Source organism: Pseudorasbora parva, chromosome 23 (assembly GCF_024679245.1).
Source record: "Pseudorasbora parva isolate DD20220531a chromosome 23, ASM2467924v1, whole genome shotgun sequence".
Taxonomy (NCBI): domain Eukaryota; kingdom Metazoa; phylum Chordata; class Actinopteri; order Cypriniformes; family Gobionidae; genus Pseudorasbora; species Pseudorasbora parva.
In genome coordinates, this window is record NC_090194.1 from 23572249 (window position 1) to 23593701 (window position 21453).

At 39.2% G+C, this 21453-nt stretch overlaps 3 protein-coding genes across 4 annotated transcripts; 2 read left to right on the plus strand and 1 right to left on the minus strand.

Annotated features, from left to right (window-relative positions):
- The first annotated feature begins 4200 nt into the window (after positions 1-4200).
- On the plus strand, positions 4201-7623 carry LOC137062377 (uncharacterized). Its single transcript, XM_067433264.1, has 9 exons — positions 4201-4623; positions 5401-5567; positions 5664-5889; positions 5980-6055; positions 6228-6493; positions 6682-6733; positions 6865-7000; positions 7160-7314; positions 7463-7623. Exons 1-9 carry the CDS (start codon positions 4609-4611, stop codon positions 7621-7623), a joined length of 1254 nt encoding a protein of 417 aa, XP_067289365.1. The 5' UTR covers positions 4201-4608.
- A 340-nt stretch (positions 7624-7963) lies between these two features.
- On the plus strand, positions 7964-10716 carry LOC137062643 (uncharacterized). 2 transcript variants are annotated; one of them, XM_067433536.1, is made up of 6 exons: positions 7964-8183; positions 8261-8514; positions 8652-8783; positions 8867-9007; positions 9177-9300; positions 10499-10716. In XM_067433536.1, the coding sequence occupies exons 2-6, from the start codon at positions 8353-8355 to the stop codon at positions 10714-10716; spliced, it is 777 nt and encodes a 258-aa protein (XP_067289637.1). In that variant the 5' UTR covers positions 7964-8183; positions 8261-8352. The 2 variants fall into 2 exon arrangements, with proteins under 2 accessions (XP_067289637.1, XP_067289638.1); XM_067433537.1 differs by having other exon boundaries at positions 8652-8780.
- A 314-nt stretch (positions 10717-11030) lies between these two features.
- On the minus strand, positions 11031-14441 carry LOC137062642 (uncharacterized). The gene is made up of 7 exons (XM_067433535.1): positions 14358-14441; positions 13330-13994; positions 12982-13027; positions 12776-12867; positions 12216-12326; positions 11610-11892; positions 11031-11257 (listed from the first exon to the last, which is right to left on the minus strand). The coding sequence occupies exons 1-7, from the start codon at positions 14370-14372 to the stop codon at positions 11042-11044; spliced, it is 1428 nt and encodes a 475-aa protein (XP_067289636.1). The 5' UTR covers positions 14373-14441; the 3' UTR covers positions 11031-11041.
- Between the last annotated feature and the right edge of the window lie 7012 nt (positions 14442-21453).

Here is a 21453-nt window from a genome sequence, read left to right on the forward strand (position 1 = left end):
ACATCGTCTGAGCAAGACTGTTAAGTCACAGAGGTCACGGGAACTCCCACAGAGCCAGACTGCCAGGTCACAAAGGCCACGGGACAGTGTGCTGCAGGGGGCACACTGTGACAACACAGCCTCAGCCCCAAAGCCAAGTTCAAGATCGCTACTTTGCACATTTCAGCTATCCAAAGACTCTGATACCTTCTGCCCCCAGGTCATGAATGACCTACAGCTGAATGACATTATCACAACGAACAGTATCCCTGCACTGTGGGCAGACAACTCAACCAAAAGTCTACCACTGTGCAATGCAATCAGTAGAAACACACCACACGGCGACATGTGGGCACCCCCAAACCCCACATCCAGCCCCATTGTTGCAGTGCTAACCCACAGCAAGCGATCGACACCGGCTACAATGCCTCCCTTGCAGCTGCTATCGCTAACGCCGCAGTTTTCACACAACGATATTGCGGATACGCAAGCCTCTGACACTGCAACAAAGACAATTCTTGACCACCTCTCAGACCCCTCCAACCACCCTTTCACTGACTCTGAGCTCATTGATGACTCTAGCCACAGACATCTACATAACTCCAGACACATGATGCGTATTCTGGACACCATTCTCTGGTTTGCACCCGATGGCAACACAGCGCCACGGCTTGTGATGCCACGGTCGCAAAGGGGGGTGATGCTAATGTACGCCCACAACACACCATGTGCTGGACACCACGGCACCAGAGCCACGTATGACACACTGAAACAGGTGGCATATGGGCCTGGGATGCATTAAGATGCGGCAGAGTATGTTAGAGAATGGCTAGCTCGCTGCCAGTTCCAACCAGCAAACCCGAACCACAGAGCCCCACTGCAACACAGAGGGACCACGTTCCCATGGTCAAACCTACAAATCGACCGGGTAGAACCCCTGCCCAGGTCCACAAAAGGCAAAAAGTACTTTCTCACAGTGGTGTGCCAGTTTACCAAGTGGGTGGAGTGTCAACCAGCACCCAACGACACCGCCCAGACCACGGCATACCACCTGATGAATCACATCTTTTTCCTGTCAAGATTGCCACTGAGAATCAACTCAGACAGAGGCATCCACTTCACTACTGAGGCCATGCAACAGATCTGGAAATGCCTAAGAAACGCGGCCGTGATCATGCTCCTGTGTCTCCAGACAATCAGAGGCCAGCCACCACCAGACATCATCACACCGGGTCCAGCCTCGGGCATCGTTCTGAGAGAGCAACCTGGACTGCTGATCACCAACTGCAAATGAATCCTCAAAAGAAAGACGTACTCTCCTGAACTTCACATCAGCAGCGCAAGCTCCTCCAGCCCTGCACACAAACGCAAAAGGGGGGAGGAGCCCAAGCCCTCTGCCTAACCTTACACCAGCTTCAAGAACCTTCTCCTCCAACACCAGTTAGTCACCTTGTAGGCAATACTGCCAAGCCCCACACTATGTCATGCATGTGATTTGAGAAAGAAGGCCATTAACGAACACAAGGCCGCCTCTGAAGGGATTCTCAAAACCCCAAGGACTTTGAACTTTGAAACAGAGAAACCAAAGTGGATCACCAGAAGGCACCCAGCCTGGCCACAATGCGAGGCACCCTCTTGAAAAGTTCCTAGTCAGCATAGGACATAAAAGTGTCAAGATGCACAGTCCATCTTCCTAGGCAGGAGACCTAAAGGACTGACTGGCCATTGCGAGGAACATGGTTCCACCCAGGGCTGCAGAAAGCCCACAGCACACCTGAACCACACAAACGGACTTCTGGATGACAGGTGACGCACCGTCAGGGCACCTGCTGCCTCGACACCTGCTGCACAAGCACAGAGACCTGAACTGGGCTACTGTCTGCCTTATCTGCCGTGGAACGACCATCACTTCAGGAGACACAAACAACTGGAGCCTAACATGGCTATGATGTGTCTGATCTTCCTGAATCTTTGATATCGCTCGTTGTTGTCCATAGGAGGGACAACAACTAGCGAAAGGGGGGATTATGTAGCGACTCAGGCGAATCAAACACACAATCCCCAGTTACATTTAACAAATATGTTTGAAAGTTGTGCTGAGTGTCAGACCTTCCCCCAACACAACAGAGAAGGACTCTTCGTTACCCTGGAAACCATCTGATAAGATGTTTTATGGCTTAAAAGAATTTGGCCACAGAAAGTGCAGGAAGAGTGTCTTATACACAAAGAGTTTAAGACAGAGCTTTTGCCTCAAATTATAGACAAACCATCTATAAATGAACATGCACCCCAGGACATTATATGTAAACAAATAACTGTCTTGTAAAATGTTTATTCTGTATGGTATTTTGCATCTTTTTGTCTTTGTCTTAACAAAGTACTAGTTCAGATAACCTCATATATGTCATGTCTCCTATCAAATTAATGCTCACTTCACGACTTACACTTCCATGTATATCACTTATTCAGAAAATGCAGTGTGTGTTTGTTGCATTAATTATAGTATGAAGACTCAGAGACCCACTGAGTCGAACTTTCAAACAAAGGGCCGTAAAATCTTCTGAGGAATTTCCCGCCTGGAAATCCCAACAATCTCATTGGTTAAGTCTAACCCTGGAGGGTGGGACTACGGCCAGACCATAAAAGGAGGACCTCGGATGCTCTCTTCTTCTGAAAGTCTCTTCCGAAATGCTCTCGTCTTCTCTCCCTGGCTGAACCACCAGCCCCCCCCCCCCCCCCCCCCCCCCCCCAAGCAGGGAGGGGCTCCAGACACAGAGCCATGTGCTGTGTGGGACCAGAAACCGAGGCCCACCACACTATGGGGCCAACAGGCCTCATCTCTTCCAAAAATCTTCTCTTCTACAATCCGATCTTCAACAACACGGAGCGCCGCTAGAGAAAAGCTGCTCCCCTCCCGACCTCGGAGAAAGCCACCGAACACGCAGGAACATACGCACACAAGCGAGAAGCCAAAACGAAACCAAAAAAGAATGCAAGTATTCTTATTCTTACTGCTGTAAAGAGGGTGTGTTATTTTCCCGTTGGGACAAGTTAACTCCGTGAAGGTCGTATTTGATGAACTGAAGGAAAGTTGCTGCTTACCCCCCCCCCCACTCTCTTTGTCTCTCTCTCTCTCTCTCTCTCTCTCTCTCTCTCTCTCTCTCTCTCTTTGTCTCTCTCTCTCTCTCTCTCTTTTATCTCTCTCTAATTTCAGTCTATTCATTATTCTCTTTTATGTATTCTTTCGTGAATATCTATAATTCTACTCTCTTGATGCATATTTAGTATGTACTTTCTGTGTGAATTGTAGTGTTATTTTTAGTCTGTGTTTATTAAACCTCCAAAAGACATTTAATGAGTTGAATCTGTTATTCTGCCACATACACAAAGTCAATGAAACTTGCGATCTAACGTTACCTAACTGCTTATGCTACTATGTTAGTAAAGTAAACTGTATGACCATTTGAAATATTGAACTTATCCTGATCAGTAAAGTTAATGTTTCTTATGCGCTCGTAAAGTAGTAATCCCTTATTGAGAATTGATTTGGAAAGTCTATAACTAATTTGCAGGACAAACTTAGTAGGATAATTTCAAGCAATTTCATAAAGGGTTACTTGTATTTAATTAAACAATTTTCCCTATCGGAAAATTTTAATACGTAATGAATGACTGGCAAATAATATTCATAAATTCATGAATATTGAATATTAAATCCCTTTTGAGTTAATTATTCCCCGAGACATTAAACTCATAAGTCATTGTTGTTACATCTGTTTTTCGAATTTTAATGCACTGTCACAAATTATACCTACATTTTTTACCTGATGACTCCGAATAGGTGAAAGTGCACCTAAGTCAATTTTGGATGTATCAAAGGACTCAGAAGGGCCAAATAAAACAAATTCTGTTTTTGTTTCATTTAAACATAAAAAAGGTGTGGACATCCACAGCTTAATCTCGTCAAAACATTCTACGAGTCTTTCTACAGCCAAAGAGACAGTAGGCTTTAACGGAAGGTACAGCTGGGTGTCATCTTCATAACAATGAAAAGTGATACTGTATTTCCTCATGATTTTACCTAACAGAAGCATTATGGAGTGATTTTTGTGCCATAATTAAACAAACAAATCCACCATTTTGCAAACAAACACGATCTGCTTTGCAAAGGAAAACTCAACTCGCAAACAAACAGAAAGCGATGTGCAAATGCAAAGAACAGTTTGAGCGAAAACACAGAGGAGTAACAAATATATGTATTGTGTTTTGCAAATAAATGAGTGAGCATGCATATTTCACAAATAAATACAAACCATCCTACAAATTGCATGTAACCTTTGAACAAATACCAAATCTAGTCCACATAAATGCATACATGTTTGTTACTATCTCTCAGCTTAATTTTCTAACAAATGCAGTTCAGGCAGATTTTCTCACAAATGCAGCTCGCGCAGATTTTCTCACAAATGCCGCTCGCGCAGATTTTCTCACAAATGCAGCTCGTGCAGATTTTCACACAAATGCAGAGCAACTTCCTCTTCCAAAACAGCAGATGGCGCTTTGGGTCAATTTACAATAGTCTCCCCCGACCCGAGAAGCATTGAAACCAACACTCTTCCAGCTGACGAAATGAGCGGTGAACAGGTGAGTTTCTGTCTTACTGTATCTATTTTTAATCTTTTTGAGATTTTCCCAATACCAATCCTATTTCAATATAAGAAAAAATAACAATAATTTAAAGATATTAGTGTGACGATCTGTTCAAAATCAGTAGTGACATGGCTGAAAACATTTAAGCTAGGCCTATTTGTTTCTCATTAAAATGCATACAAAATCCATACAATTTATCAATTATAGTGTAACAGGATATAAAAAACGATTTACTTTTATGTAATTTGTACATATGATGATAACATTTGTGTCGCAGAGAACATTTAAAATAATGTAAGGGTGTATTGTGTCACAATATAATACATATACAAATACAACATTGTGGATTCAAGTTTAGCCAGATTTAGATTTAGCTTGCCTAGAGTTTTTAATGTCACATCAAATATGTTAAATCTTGAAGGGCATATATTTGAGCTTCCATTTTTTAATGAATATTTTTATTTAAATTAAATATTAAATATATCTTAAGCAGGTCTAGGCTATATATTAAAGCAGAATGATGAGTATGTATCTACTGTCACCATTTCCCTGTGCATTCAAATTGAGCACTTTAATGAACTGTGTTAAAGTAATAATTAAAAACTATACCATTTGAACTATTTTGGAGTCATTCAAAGTATTGGAAATAGTGGGTGTATTACAGCCTACTGTATTGCTACCAGCATCGTGTATCAAACTCAATTGTGAGATGAGTGAATTATTACATGCCTGAACATTATTATTTAATTTGTTTTCCTTTTTGATTAACAGCCAGAATATGCACTTATTGAAAGTGTAGCAAGAAACTTGCTGTCACTTATAACTGCAACAGCTGGTCAGGAACAGGGTCAGAGTCAATCCCGGGGTCTGACTCAGAATCTTTCTGTCAGACAAAATACAGAATTTAGACATCCCAGCGTTCATCAAGAGATGACCAGGTTAAATATAATTTCTTAAATTACAAAGATGTGTTTGCATACAAGTTTATAAATCCTGAAAATATTACATGTTCTTCTTTTGAATACTTTCAACAGATCTTTTCCTAGTATGTTCCGAAAAGAACGATCCAGCGGCAAGCGCAGATTTCCTGCCCCAGTGACCAAAGCTGTTGTAGCTCCCACAAAGCAAACTAGTCTGCAGTTTTACTTACTCCCAGCCCCTACAGATAGGACCCCACAAGGATCTCAAGAACTTAAATTCTTAATGGCAGGGTTAGGTAAACGCCATATCTCTTTACCTGATAACAGTAGCCATGCAGAGGTGAGAGTTTTTTTAAATACATTATTTTAAAATACATAGCAGGAACGATGTATTGGATATGTGCAATGATGAAACATTTTGTTTGTGCAGATAACAGCGTCTCTGACAGTTGAGTATCCTAAATTGGAGAACTTAATGGGTGGATGGCTTTTATACAAGGCGTCAGGTCAGTAATTATAAGACATCATCCTTTATTTAACTCTTTTATGTCCTTGAGGTCTCTTAACATATCTCTATTCTTTGTATAATTTTAGTTAGCCAATACAACTAAAACTAGCTCAGTGTATTAATAAACATAGACAATGCACATAATTCCAAATGTTATTAATTTATTGAAGGTGGAAGTGGCCAAAGAAAATTGACAGTGATCCCACCAGAATCTGAGGGATACACAACGAAGCTACTTAAGAGCACATCTAATAATGGAAGGCATATGCTTTTCATTGTTCCACTTCAAGATGAAATAGACACTGCACCACTTCCTTTTGATGCCCCAGAGTTCAGCAAAATGCCAAAATCGCAATGCAAGACGTGTGGTGAATCTTTGCCATTACAGGCTCTGGCTTTGCATGTGGATTCATGTAGCAAGCCAGACAGTGACCAAGTAAGTTTGAAGTAATTATTCAACTCTTTTAAACTTGCATTGGTTTTGTTTATATTATTATTATTATTATTATTATTATTATTATTATTATTATTATTATTATTATTATTATGGAAAATATGTGCTTTGATTTTGTCCATTTAAATTAAATTGAATTCCTTACCTGACCTGTTTTCATATGTGTTTAGGAGGCAGAAGAAGAATCAAGTTATTGCTTGGAAGCAAGTCCTCAGAATTTCTGTAAGTCTTAACATCCATATTTACTTAGATTAACAACTTTAAAGTACTTTAAAAAAAAATTTTTACTGCTTGATTATGCTCTTCTGTTGAGTTAACCCTTTGATCAGTTTGTCTTGTTGGCTTTATTTTAGCTAACCCTGAAACATCTAGTATGAGTGATCCTACCAATAAAGATGACCAATCTGCCACAAGTAAAAGGTGCTCAATATGCCAAGTTATGTTCCCTCCTGGTTATATTGAGGTTCATGCCAGTTCTTGTGGAGAAAGGTTTGTACTGGAACACAAAGAGTTTGCTAACACCCAACCATTATTGATTAGTGTTATTTCCAAAGTGACAGTAGGGATGGCAGAATTAGTCTCTTGGGGAAAACATGCTTCTTCCAATGTTTTTTTGTTCTACAAAATTGAATAACTTTTTTCATTCAGCCAGTGTCCTGTTTGGGATTTGTCAGATGTTGAGACTGCAGATGTTGATACAGCAGAGGCTGGCCCGTCAGGCATAGCTTCCCAGACCACACCCAACCAGAATGTACCAGCTACTTCATCAGTATTGCTGTCTGATTTTACTGATGAAGCAAAGGGTTTGTATTATATTGCATAATAATTTTTCTCTATGGTAATTAATGTTCACATACAGAAACATAAACAGACAAACCTTACTTTAGATGTCATGCTGGAAATGCAAACAGGTCAAATGACTCTTTAAGACCACTATTGTTTCTTTTGTAGATTGGAAAACTGTACCAAGCCCCATTAAGGCAGCTGAATTGTATAGGCAATCTGTACTCAAAGTGCATGCCTCTGAGAAACCTCTGTACTTGCATCTTGATCTCACAAGCAGCATCTCGGACCAAGAAGCCTCTCTCATTGCTTTTTTACAAAGCATGTAATGTGAAATGGGCATGTCCACTGAAAACCAGACTTGAAGGTGTTTTCCTTAAGTTTTTAATGTATTTTGTGATAGATTATATAAGTCAATAAGAACATTTACACCATTATTTTTCCCTAGGGGATCCTGCTATTGGAGAGGGTGTAAACCGTTTCCTAATTTCAATGACTACACAGAAACTGAAATGTGGTTTTCACCTTAACTTTGGTATACCCTTACTTCATCGATTTCTGCATCGGCAGTGCTTAAATTTTTTTCTCCTTCAATGTCTGACCATAAAATGTATTTTCTTGTTTTTCAGGAAATGCTAATATTACAAGAATTTTTGATGGAGAGCCCGATCATCTCGTACCATCTTGGTAAATGGACTGCATTTATATAGCGCTTTTATCCAAAGCGCTTTACATTTTGCCTCACATTCACCCATTCATACACCGACGGCGATGTCAGCCATGTAAGGCACCATCCAGCTCGTCGGGAGCAACTGGGGTTAGGTGTCTTTCTCATGGACACTTCGACACTTGGTCAGGTGGAACCGGGGATTGAACCACCAACCTTCTGGTTTGTAGACAACCTACATGAACCACTGAGCCACTGCCGCCATGTCTGACCATAAAATGTATTTTCTTGTTTTTCAGGAAATGCTAATATTACAAGAATTTTTGATGGAGAGCCCGATCATCTCGTACCATCTTCATCTGCACATCTGGTGGATAGTGACCTGTTTCTGATGGCTGGAAGAATGATTGGTCACTGCTTTCTTCATGGAGGGCCACCCTTGTCAGGACTTAGCCCTGCTGTTGTCCATGTGATTTCCGGTGGCAGTGCTGAAACAGCTCTTTTACAGATTTCAGACTGTCCAGATTTTGATTTGCGTCAGAAAATTATGCTGGTATACATTCTGCATTTGGATATTTATTATACATTTAATGTGTTACTGTCGTTTATTTAGCAAATGTGAATAATTTAGAACATTTGCTTATTTAAATATAAATTAAACCATTGTATTAAAACCTTTGTGACTTTCAGCTTGATGGGGACTCTGAAATAATACCTGAAGAGAAGGAGAGCATTAATGTTTTGTGCTATTCGTGGGACCTTCCTCCAGTGAGCAATGCTAATCGACGATGGCTTTATGAGAGGCTTCTACATCATGCAGTAGTATGCATTTTAATACTTGTTTAAATATTTTAACTCTTAACCCTGTTGTGTAATGTAATTTAATGGGGTTTTTTTCTTACTAGGTTATCGGACGAACCATGAGGCAAATCAAGCAACATCGAAAAGGGTTGAAGGAGACCATGCTGTGGCCATTACTTTGTCAGCGTCCAGATGTACTTCCAGTAATTTTTCCACGCGAGACAAATGATGTGTTGACCCCAATGGTACGCATTTTTGGTAATAGTCTTAGAAAAGTTTAAATTGATTTTAATGGAATAAGACATCGCCAAATAATACTCCAGTTGGCTAATCTATTGAGTGTGATGCTTGAAATTTCATTTTAATTGACATTGATTTGTTGTGTGTCGTTTTAAAATTTTTGTGTATCTGTAGTGTATCTTAAACAGCATCAGCTGGCCTTCCATGGTGGAAAACGACGATGACGACGACGAAGACGAATGTTGTTTGGAAGATAAGAACCGGGTTGCTGGCTACCTTCGTCAGTTCATTGAAAGTGGTACAGTATTAATTTAAATTCAAAATATATACATGTGTGTATTAAATGATATAATTATGTGTATGTATAATTATGTATATATAAATTTTAACAGAAAAAAAACAATTCACCATCTCCACAAATCTGAATATGGTGACATGCCAATCAACTCAAAACACCTGCAAAGACCAATTTCTTGAATCGATTTTGCTTGACAAGCCTCTCAAGGCTGTGGTTCTCTCGGTTGGTTGGGCATCTTTTTCTACCACACTTTTTCCTTCCAGTCAACTTTCTGTTAGATGCTTGGATACAACACTCATCTAGCTTCTTTGCCATTGAATGTTTGTTGCTCACCCTCCTTGTGAAGGGTGTCAATTATTGGATGAAGGACAACTGTCAGATCATCAGTGCTCCCCATGATTGAGTAGCCAAGTGAACCAAACTGAGAGACAATCCCTGCATCTCAATCAGCTCCCTAGTTCACTAGTCAGGGCACTGATTAGGACATAAGTCAATAAGCTGACTCCCTGTGCCCAGTGCCCTGACAACTGAACTAGGGAGCTGATTGAGACGCACCCAATTTTGAAGGCTCAGGAAACCTGATTGGCATGTCACCATATTCTGATTTGTTGAGATGGTGAATTGGTGGGTTTTTGTTAAATGTTATCCAAAATCATCACAAAAGAACCAAAGACTTAAACTACTTCAGTCTGTGTGCATTTAATTAATTTCTTACACACGTTTCAAAATCTGAGTTGAATTACAGAAATAAATGAACTTTTCTACAACATTAGAATTTGAGGTACACCTGTGTAGTACAGGTTAAAAAGCATATTTTTGTAATTGTTTTAATTAATTTAATGAGCCTTTGCTAATAAAACTACCTAAAGCAAGATATCATGGTTTCCAAATAATACGTAAGCAGATAAAACTGTTTTCAACATTAATAATAAATTATCTTAGAAGGATTAGTAAAGGATCATGTAACACTGAATACATTGTAATAGACGTTGTAAACATAAATTACATTTTAAAACAATTAAGTTCATTTAAATTGTATTATATCTCAGTACTGCAGTATTTTACTGGATATCACTTTTTTAATTGTCATATATATATATATATATATATATATATATATATATATATATATATATATATATATGTGTGTGTGTGTGTGTGTGTGTGTGTGTTTTGACTTGCATCTACCTTTTCACAGCATCCAGTCCTGAGCTGAAAGCCCTCATTAAGTTCTGGGTTGGTTGGGAGGTTCCCACTACTTCCCTTAAACTGGAGGTAACCCAATGCAACCTCCCCAAAGCATCCACGTGCTTTGAAACTCTGCGACTTCCATCGCATTATCGTGACTTCAAAACATTTAAACAAGAACTACTTGCCTGCACCAGTACTGTAGATACAGGATTTGGGCTGGTGTAATTAGTTTTTAGTAGTATTTCTTGTTTTATAAAGTAACTAATTGATTCTATCCAATCCTAGTTCATGGTTAGTGAGGTGGACATGATATAATTTCATTTTTTCAGAAATTTCAGATGTTCTATCAACATTCTATCTTTTTTTTCTTGATTTATTTAGGGTGAAAATAATAAACTAAATTTCACTGTTCACATTTTTCTGTACAGGCTGTACATTTACTGTAACTTTTTTGTAATTTTACATGCAGTGACAGTATGATCTTTTTGGTTTACTTAAACTTCAACATGTAAAAAAAAGAGGTAAAAAAGAATACAAATAAAAATGTTCTTCACTGTTTGCCCAGTATGTGCTGTATATAGTGAGTGGTTGCCAGATAGATATCAGTGCCATATGACATTGAGGGTCCCATGGGATCAATGGCTGCTTGAAGTCCTGCTTGTTCTTCTGAGCTCAATGGGCTGTCAGCTGTGGGAACAATGACTCCATGTTGTGGATCATAAGGCAGGCCACAATCTTCCCAGTCAAGCTGTTGCAGGTACAATTCCTAAAACAAATTATAATATTAATACATTAGTATTATTTTATTTGTAAGTATTTTTATATGTTATTTACAAAATTAAGTTATTTTATGGATAAAGTTATATATTATATCAACAATTTGTATCACAGAGCTTAGCAAAATATTTGAGTAACATTAGCTGGGTCAGCAAGGTAAAATTTCTGTCTTCAACAGAAGAAAGCTTACACTTCCTTTTATTTCAACACTCAGAGTGATGAAACATCAGGAACAAATAAAATCAGTACAGGATAATTTTGCCTCTCTCTACAAATAGGGACGAGATCAATATTAACTTTAAGATTTCTAATTTGTTTGACGACATTTAGCATTTTATTACCTCAGCATTTCCAAGCTCTGGCTCTGCCACCGCACGCTGAATGTTTCCTATCTCCCAGAGCTGATTGGGTGTCATGTCCCCCTCCGTTCTCAGTGGGTGGTTGTCCCAACCATTGTGAAATGTGTCCAGGCTAGCTTGTAGTCTAGGCAGGAACACATAATGGCAGCTAAAAAGGTGAATGTTGTTAGACAGGTCAAGAAACCCATCATCTTCCAGTGAATGCAGCACACTGTAGTATATTGTGGTCACAGAACACCACACGTCTCTCCACAGCCTCTCAATCCTGAAAAATAATATTTTAAATTACTCTTTCCAAACATAATGTTTTATACGGACACTTCATTACTTTGCTTCTAAGAAAGCAACATCAAATAATAACAATTTTTAGAGGGACACTATTTAAAAAAAGTGATTAAAAGACAAGTGAAAAAAGTACAAATATATACTTTTATTAGTTTTGTTGTTTTTAACACTAATCTCGAGACATGTGTGATATATTAGCCTTTTAAAAGCAAAGGACCTTGAAACAAATGTAGTCCTACATTTAAAGCAACAAAAATGAAGACCATAGCAATGCACTAGTAAGAGAAGAGAAAAATAACCTGCCTCTGATTGTGAACACTCTTTCCAGCAATAAAGCTGGACCTTCCTGTGCCCCGTACGGTGAACATCAGACGTGCTATGTCGACATTCTCAACCCCATGGTCACCTCTTACTCTAAATAAGAATTAATCGACAGTGATCATGCTCAGAATAAATATAAAAAAGTGAACATAAGGTATTTACAACATTTTCCTGTCAAAGCCTTCCAATTTTATGTTGCTTCATATCCAAAAGTCAGGATAGTTCACCCAAAAATGTAATTCTGGTACAATTTACTCACACTTATGTTGTTACAAACCTGTATGACTCTCTTCTAAAGAATACAAAAAGAAGAATGTCTTATTTTGAAGAATGTCATTAGGCTAATGACATTCTTTAAAATAAGACATTATTCTTTTTAGGTAAACATTTCCAATTGATTTCTATTTAATTTTTGGTCTGTATGATGCAAGTCAGTGGGAACTGAAAGGAAACACACTGTTTAGATTCCACATACGTTTTTTCCCTCCCTCCATATTTACCTGATGCTGCAGATATTATTGTTGTAGTGTATATTAAAATACCTCAGTGGAAAGCCATACTGTTCAATGGACTGCTGGAAGAAGGCCAGTGCTGTAGATGACAGATTGTTATTTGCTGCACCTAGGTACATGATCTATAGTGGAAAAACAGGATATAAATGAGTGAGGAAAAAACCTTTGGTCAAGCTGACTTTGTGTTAACTTTTTTTTCCTGTGTTTTTCTGTGTTTTGCAAGATATTATTATTACCTTTCTGGAAAATCCATCAATGCCTCCGAAGATGACTATGTTGTACCTAGATATTCAATAGACAACTGTCATGACTGATTGACTGACTGACTAAGAGAGAGAAAGACAGACAGACACACAGAGACAGACAGAGACACACACAATATACAAACAGAGAGACACACACACACACACACACACACACACACAGACAGACATATAGACACATACAGACAGTCACAAGAGACAAAGACAGACAGACATACATTCATTACAGACACACACACACACACACACACACACACACACACACAGACTCACACAGAGACAGACAGACACATACATACATACAGACAGACAGACACTCACCGGATCAGTTTGTGGTTCGTATCAATGTGTACAAGTGCTTTCGGTCCAGGAACTGAGTATTTGCGGCGCACAACACACCCTAGCATGTTCAAACGGGAGAGGATCCCCATGGTGTCAACACGATGCATTGAAGCTTTAACTCTCTCCCACTGAACCCGATGTCCTCTGGCTTGCAGACTCCCCTTAACAAGCCGATAGCCTGCATGTGGCATGCTTTCTTTGATTTCACCAACAAGGTTATCTAGTTCTGAGTCTGTTAAAGTGCTGTATAGACCTCTAACAGTGAAGTTTAAATCTGCCATTCGTCTGTACACTGTCCGCCTAGACACTCCGAGGAGACTGGCAATGCATGAGACAGGGAGACCTTGATGGAGCAGATGCAGCAGGTAATCTTCTGACACATCAAAGCGTGGACGTCCAGCTGCTCCATGAGTGACTTGAACAAACACTTCCATGACCTGATTTGATTTTTCCTCTGTTACTAACCTGAACAGTTCTGTTAGACCATCCACAATACCCCCAGGAAGAGCAATCTGATCTGAAAATGCACTAAACAACACCATCTCCTGTGTGCATATGAATTGTAAATAGTCTAGGTCCAGAGGCTGCCGACTGAGAATGTGCTGAAGTCGAGACTGAAGCCGCTCCATCATTATGCGAACCACCTGGGAGATGGGATCAATGGACAGACACAGACGATAGTAGTGATTAACTAATTAATGAATGAAACAAACAATCCACAAATCTTTCTTAACTTGCATATGAAATATGCAGGCCCCAAATTATTATTTTGGACAGAAAAATTAAATAACTTTTAAATTATATGAAAATGTTCTTATTAAGTTATTATAGAGAACAACATAAACTTGTTAAGTGATGATCACTATAGTTTTTGTCACTACTGATTTTGAACAGATCGTCACACTAATATCTTTAAATTATTGTTATTTTTTCTTATATTGAAATATGATTGGTATTGGGAAAATCTCAAAAAGATTAAAAATAGATACAGTAAGACAGAAACTCACCTGTTCACCGCTCATTTCGTCAGCTGGAAGAGTGTTGGTTTCAATGGTTCTCGGGTCGGGGGAGACTATTGTAAATTGACCCAAAGCGCCATCTGCTGTTTTGGAAGAGGAAGTTGCTCTGCATTTGTGAGAAAATCTGCGCGAGCTGCATTTGTGAGAAAATCTGCCTGAACTGCATTTGTGAGAAAATTAAGCTGAGAGATAGTAACAAACATGTATGCATTTATGTGGACTAGATTTGGTATTTGTTCAAAGGTTACATGCAATTTGTAGGATGGTTTGTATTTATTTGTGAAATATGCATGCTCACTCATTTATTTGCAAAACACAATACATATATTTGTTACTCCTCTGTGTTTTCGCTCAAACTGTTCTTTGCATTTGCACAACGCTTTCTGTTTGTTTGCGAGTTGAGTTTTCCTTTGCAAAGCAGATCGTGTTTGTTTGCAAAATGGTGGATTTGTTTGTTTAATTATGGCACAAAAATCACTCCATAAAGCATGTACAGTGAAAAAAATACTAGTGCTAAAACGGATCCTTGTGGAATACCGCATGATAGCAGTGCTGAAGTAGATGTAAATTCTCCCGTCCCGTTAAAAACTAAAAAATTATTCCGAACAGCTTCTCCCAAAACATACATATTGTCATTGTTCATCCAGGTTTCAGTAGGAAACACAAAGTCCAAATCCCGAGCTCTAACGAACTCATTTAGAATAAAAGACTTGTTTTTCAAAGAGTGCACATTCAACAAGCCCAACCTTAAAGCCGATCCGTCCATACTTTCCGACGAGTGTACTTGATCCAATGGCACAAGGCGAAGATTCTGCCACCGAGTCCAAGTGGAAAGTGTACTCCTCAAGCTCTGTAGAACGTTCGAGGTGAATAAGGCGAATACCACTATCTTAGCTCTTTAAGCTCACTCCTCAATAAATAGCTGCTTAGATACCGGACTTCTGGTGTTTGAACGCAGTGTGGGAACGCTGCGCGCATTTGGCTGCCGCGCCACGCTACGTCGTCTATTGTTTACATTTGCTGTGTCCGTTTCTGGACAGTTGGTGTTTCTCTCTCTGCATCCTGCTAGAAACTGGACTTAACTTTTTTTTTTAACTACTTTTGTTGTTGTCACTGATTCTCTGCAGTCAGCCTGCTACGAGCCCTCTCACCCTTCTCTCCTCCATCTTTTGGACTGACTGTGAGGCGAGTTAACAATCTTCTTACCAGTTTCAGCTGGATGCTTTACGTGGGACTTTCAGTGGTGAACCAACCACTTCTAGTTCAGCAACATACACTTAATAACTTTTTGTTGACCAATCACACCTTGATTAGTGAAATGATAAAGAAATCTAATTCTTCTTCTTGCCGACTGGATCCTGCACCTACAACCCTTTTGAAACACTGTACCTCTGCCATTTCTGCACCTATCTCACATCTTGTAAACATGTCTCTTCTCTCTGCCTCTGTTCCAGTCTCACTAAACTGGCTGCAGTTGCTTCTATTCTTAAAAAAACAAACCTGGACCCAATTGACTACGCTAACTACCACCCAATCTGCAATTTACCATATGTCTCAAAAATCATGAAAAGGTTGTTTCCACTCAATTGCAGTCACATCTATCTCTCAACAACAGTTTTGATTTATTTCAGTCTGGTTTTTGCCAAAACCACAGTACTAAAACTGCATTAGCAAGGGTTATCAACGACCTCTCACTCCCTGGTGACTCAGACTTGACCTTGAAGCTACTTCAATAATTCCATCTGCCACTGTCAAAAATGTGGGTATCATTCTTGATCCAGTACTGACATTTGACGCTTACATTAGTCAACTTTGTAAAGCGTCCTTTCTTCATCTGCGCGTATTGCCAAACTCCGTCCCTATGTCAGCCCAAAAGACACTGAAGCACTAGACCACGCGTTCATTACATCTCGCCTTGTATACTGTAATGTTCTTTTTTCCGGACTACACTCTATTTCACGTTTGCAATACATCCAAAAACTCTGCCGCAAGACTACTAACTTACACACACAAAAAAAAACTGCCGAAATCACTCCAATTCTGTTCAAACTGCACTGGCTACCTGTGTTATCCCGTATCACTTACAAAATTCTTCTGCTTACTTTTAAGTCACTCAGTGGTCTTGCTTCCACCTATTTCTCTGACTTACTTTCTCCTTATATTCCCCCACGAACTCTCCGATCTTCTTGGCTGTGACCTCCTCTGTGAGTGGAGATTTCATTTATCATCTATGGGTGGCAGGTCTTTCTTTGTTACAGCCCCTAAGCTATGGAACTCTCTCCTCCTGCCTCTCAGGACAACAACCACGTTACATGAATTTAAAAGTAAACTCAAAACACATTTGTTTAAACAGTATTATCAGTCATGAAAATGTAAACTTGACATAACACAATCAAAATGTTAACTCACTACCAATAATGTGCTTCATCTCTACTCGAACTGCCCACAATGCTGTCTGTAATTAATGTTTGTTACCTATGTTTTTCATGTTGTATTGTAAATGTAGTGCGATTTGCAACTGCAATCACTCATTACTTGGACTGGGCATATGTCCACTGTCCGTCTATTGATAAACTGCTAGTTATTTACAGTTATTGTGAAGTGTCCTTGAGCTTGGAAAAGCCACTATATAAATTAAAAATATTATTATTATTATTATTATTATTATTATTATTATTATTAATATTATTATTATTATACTTTATGAGTGAGAGACAGGTCACATTTTTCACGTCTTTTACTAACGTGAAGTGCAAAGAAGAAGCATAGTTCCATTAATTTCTCTCTTGACAGTGTGCATCATTTTCCTCCTATATCCCCCTGCAGACTCTGAAGTGTTGACCTGGGTCCCGGCACTTCTGTAATCACTGTACCTTAAGCACACATGCCACTTAACAAGCCTGTTCTCTCCACTTCACTCGGCTGCCCCACTGCTGTATGTCTGGGTAAGTAGAGATGAAGGGGATTGGGTGGTCCTCACTGATGCAACAGTCAGATCACCCAACAATCATTCCAGCGGTGCCTCCAAATTTATGTAGTACTCCTGTAAAGAAGCACGTTTGTTAAAGAACAGTCAGACGCAATGTTCTCATTCATGTTTTTTACTGAGAATTAAGCATCGCGCGAAAACTCCCCAGCTATAGTCTCATTACCTCTGCCTATATACCATGTTCACACTGTCATTCATGGCAAAGTCTTGTTTGTTGTATAACTGCATTTCCAAGCATTTTCCATGGTATCTTGTCTCTTGGTTTTTGGATTGCTTGCCTGTTCCTGGGATTACCTAGTGATGGGCAGGCAGAGGCTTCGGGAAGCACTGAAACAGTTGAAGCAAATGTGCCAAAGTTTCGAAACAACACTGACTCCATGACGGCATCTAGTGGTCACTTGCGTGTATTTATCTGAAAAAACCTTGACAGTGATCTATGCTAAAAAAAAAAAAAAAAAAAAAAAAAAAAAAATTAACATCTGTCTGACAACTACTTGGTTTTGTAACCTGTAGACTCCTCATTGTAAATAACTAGGTTTTTTTGTGTGTGAAAAAAGTAGATCAATAAAAGAAATAAAGCCACACTGTGTCACAGTTGTTACATAACATTTTTATTCAAAAATATTAATTGCTCTGCTGTTGAAGGACTAAAGCCTAGTTCAGACGGCACGATTTTCAAACTCGTCGGGTCACTGCTCTTTTCACACTGCATGACTATCTGGGGTATCATTCAGTCACTGCTGTGTTCACACTGACCGATGGATCGGCGACAGAGGGGTTCACACTGCCTGACTGTACAGGAGGAACACGTGCGATGTGACAAGTAAACAAGGCAAGATCACACGTGCGTCAGACTGGAGTTCTCGCACGAGACTTGGAATTATTAAAAATGATAAACTGCACAAAGTTTGCTTCAAATTGTCTGTCCGCTGATTTGTGGAGAAAAAGAAAAAAAGATTATGACGGAGGAAATTGTTGGAGAGACAGAGGGAGCCAGGATTGTGTTCTGCAAAGAGAGTTTGTGGCAAATAAATAATTTTTTAATGTGCGCTGCTGCGTCTGGATGTGCAAATGTTTGGGCTTTGTTTCTGTTTGATCGGCCTTCACACGAGGGCTGAACGCTCCCGCTGACGCTACCGCGACAGCGCTGACATGTTTATTACACACTGATCACTACTTGAGTGAGATCAGGTGTGGACGCTTTTATAATTATTCCAAAGATTAATCAGCACAACAGGCTGCAAATGACTCAAATCGAAACCAAACTATGACTCACTACCTGTGCTAAAAGCCACTAATTATTATTTGATAACAGCTGACAATTGCATACAGCGCAAAGTGCCGGCGCTTCAAACTGCCTTGGTTAAAATGCAATTGCAAATAGCTCACGTAATAAAATTATAAATAGGAAAAATAAGTGCAGAATCGAAATGTATCTTCCTTCTAGTAATTAATACACTAAGCAGTACAGCAAATACAGAGTATTTCAAAAACACTTACTTGCGATTCGAGCTCCTTCACTGACTGACGCGCTTCTCCTTATTCCCTTCTCCACTATATATCCACTTAGCCTGAATGTGTAACTATATCTATCCTAACTATCTATCACTGTCTATACCTATCAGTCAATATATCTTATTTAAAGAGTTACTTTAGCAATTAACATATGGCTTTGTATTAGTAGAAACCCTGGCATATATTTGAATGATTGTACCCCCCCCCCCCCCCACCTCATATCCCCCTGAGACAAGAGATTTATGCATTTTATTTCTGGAAAAACTCCTCCCATGACGCAAATATCGTCAATTTGTGCCATCGGAGGAATTGTTGGCCAGAGGCTAAAGACTACAGCCAGCAGAGGGAGCCATTTCCACATGTTTTCAACTCGCGTGTGGGGGATGGGAGATCACACTCACAACACCCAGCTCGCAGCTGCAGACTCAGGTCTAATTTATATCACAACCGCTCTCCTCTCACAAAAACCCATGATGTAAAGATATTATTAAATGTAAGGTAGGTAAGAATTGGTTAAAAAACTTTTTTTCCACATTTGTTTAAACTTTCTTTATATATCAATACATAATTAAAATATAAGTACTGAGTAAAAATTTAGTGTCTGTAGACCTCTCACGACTGTTTTAAAGACAGCTCATTTTTTCCATATACTCCTAGCCTGACGTGGTCATACTCAATTCTAGTCAGAATATGAGTCTGAAACTGCTCTATTGGACTAAATTGGATTATGGGGCGTGTTTCAACCGAACCAGGAAAGATATCAATTGGATAGACCTACAACCAAACAGAGCAACAAAGGGATGCATTGAGCTCAATTGCACTGTGTTGCCAATTCACGGGTTGAAGCGACTATTATGTGATATATAGACCCATGAGTGCGAATTTTAGCAGGCAACCTTGCCAAAATAACACACCTTTTACCCCCCCAAACACCATTTTTTCCAGGGAGATCCCCCCTTGAGAAGCTATTGTTTAGGGCTAGTAGTTGGCGGGTTTTGTTTTAAAAACTTGGCAACCCTGTCTGCACGCACGCTGGAATACACGATCTTTGCTGGTGTTGTAAAAAAAACAAACATAATTTAATGATACACAGAGTACTTACCCAACATGATCATCATTTCTGAGAGAAATTGTGAATGTGAATGCATATACAAACAAGCTCTCCGTTTGAACAAATATAATTCAAGCCCCTTTGATGATGTGCATGATTACGTTTTTGTTTATCATCTGTCCGTCATCATCTAAAGCCCACCCTGATGATTTCATTGGTCCGAACAGATTCTGTTCGGAGATAATTACTCCTCTATGGAGCGAGGCCAGACTGAACTGCCAGACCTAAAAATTGTGTGGGCGGGGCTAAGTTTGGCTGGCATCCAGGCTAATTCACTCCACCTTCTCCCTTCTGGGCTCTTTCCAAAGCCACGCCCCCAAAACACATGAACGCTCAGCTGGAAGACGCATGTATTGACATGTCAGAATCACATGTAATAAAGAATCTAACTTTATCAGTATGAATATAAACAAATAAGATGTCTTTTAGTACTCACTATCAAGCTAGAATACCAATACTGGTAAAGTTTAAAATATATTTTTGTTTGATTTGGTAAAGAGCTAGTTAAACAAACCAAAGGCGGAAATAAACGTGCAGGTAAAGCTCTCAGTGAACATGGTAAAAGTTCAGACAGAGGGTAGTAGCTAAAGCCAACTTGGTTCTAAAAAAAAATCCTGGATGCGATGTACTAGCTTTTACACATTCATTTTGTTATCTAAAGTAAAATTTTGCAAAATTCAACACGACAGTGATCAACTTGAGCATTTATCATCTCTACTAAGGCTCATTAAGTGTATAACATTGTAACTTTATGCTAAGTAATGTTATGTTAGCTATATTAGGCAAATATGTGTGCTAGAGATACATGCTTCATGAAAACATAAACCAAAAAAATGTATAATCAAAATGAAAGATTACCTGTCCAGCAGAAATACAGCCATCAAGGTGTCGCTTTTCAGCCCCTTGAGGTCCCTCAGTTTTCGCCATTGTTGGAAAGCCACGCCAATATTTACCTGCATTATATTTCTTTGTTTATCCCAAGACTATTTGTGCATTGCCTTTTCTTGTACTGTCTTCTTTTTTTGCATTGTTTGCCTTCACTTACTGCAAAGCCCAGCACTGTTTGTTCCCGCCCCTTTCAATCAAACACAGTTTCGACAAGCACCACCTGATGAAACACTTGAAGCTTCATTTAGCCGTAGTCACGTGACATAGGTGTTTTGAATCACAGTTCGGAGCAGTCTTTGGGATCTCGACACAACGTCGAAACGTCAGTTCTGGGTTAGCCATTCCTAGGATTTTTTTTATTTTTTATGTGTAGCACTTTGGGATTGTTTTTATCTATGAAAAGGGCTTTACAAATAAAATATATTATTATTATTATTATTAGGATTACCCTTTTGCCTTTCTCTCCTGTCTTGTTTGCTCATTTGGATGCTTGCATGTTTATGACATTTTGCCTGTTTTGACTACGATTGTGTATTACCCTTCATTAAATACTGTATTTGGATCTCTAACCCAAAGTCTCA

Excerpts from the sequence above, each read along its gene's own strand:
- LOC137062643 (XM_067433536.1), top strand. The coding sequence starts at position 8,353 with ATGGCTGGAAGAATGATTGGTCACTGCTTTCTTCATGGAGGGCCACCC. Across the intron at positions 8,784-8,866 it reads GGCTTCTACATCATGCAGTA|GTTATCGGACGAACCATGAG; the intron begins GTATGCATTTTA and ends TTTTCTTACTAG. Across the intron at positions 9,301-10,498 it reads TCGTCAGTTCATTGAAAGTG|CATCCAGTCCTGAGCTGAAA; the intron begins GTACAGTATTAA and ends ACCTTTTCACAG.
- LOC137062642 (XM_067433535.1), bottom strand. Across the intron at positions 13,028-13,329 it reads ACGAACCACAAACTGATCCG|GTACAACATAGTCATCTTCG; the intron begins GTGAGTGTCTGT and ends TTGAATATCTAG. Across the intron at positions 12,327-12,775 it reads CAGTATGGCTTTCCACTGAG|AGTAAGAGGTGACCATGGGG; the intron begins GTATTTTAATAT and ends ATTCTTATTTAG.
- LOC137062377 (XM_067433264.1), top strand. Across the intron at positions 6,734-6,864 it reads AGCAAGTCCTCAGAATTTCT|CTAACCCTGAAACATCTAGT; the intron begins GTAAGTCTTAAC and ends GCTTTATTTTAG. Across the intron at positions 7,315-7,462 it reads TTTTACTGATGAAGCAAAGG|ATTGGAAAACTGTACCAAGC; the intron begins GTTTGTATTATA and ends TTTCTTTTGTAG.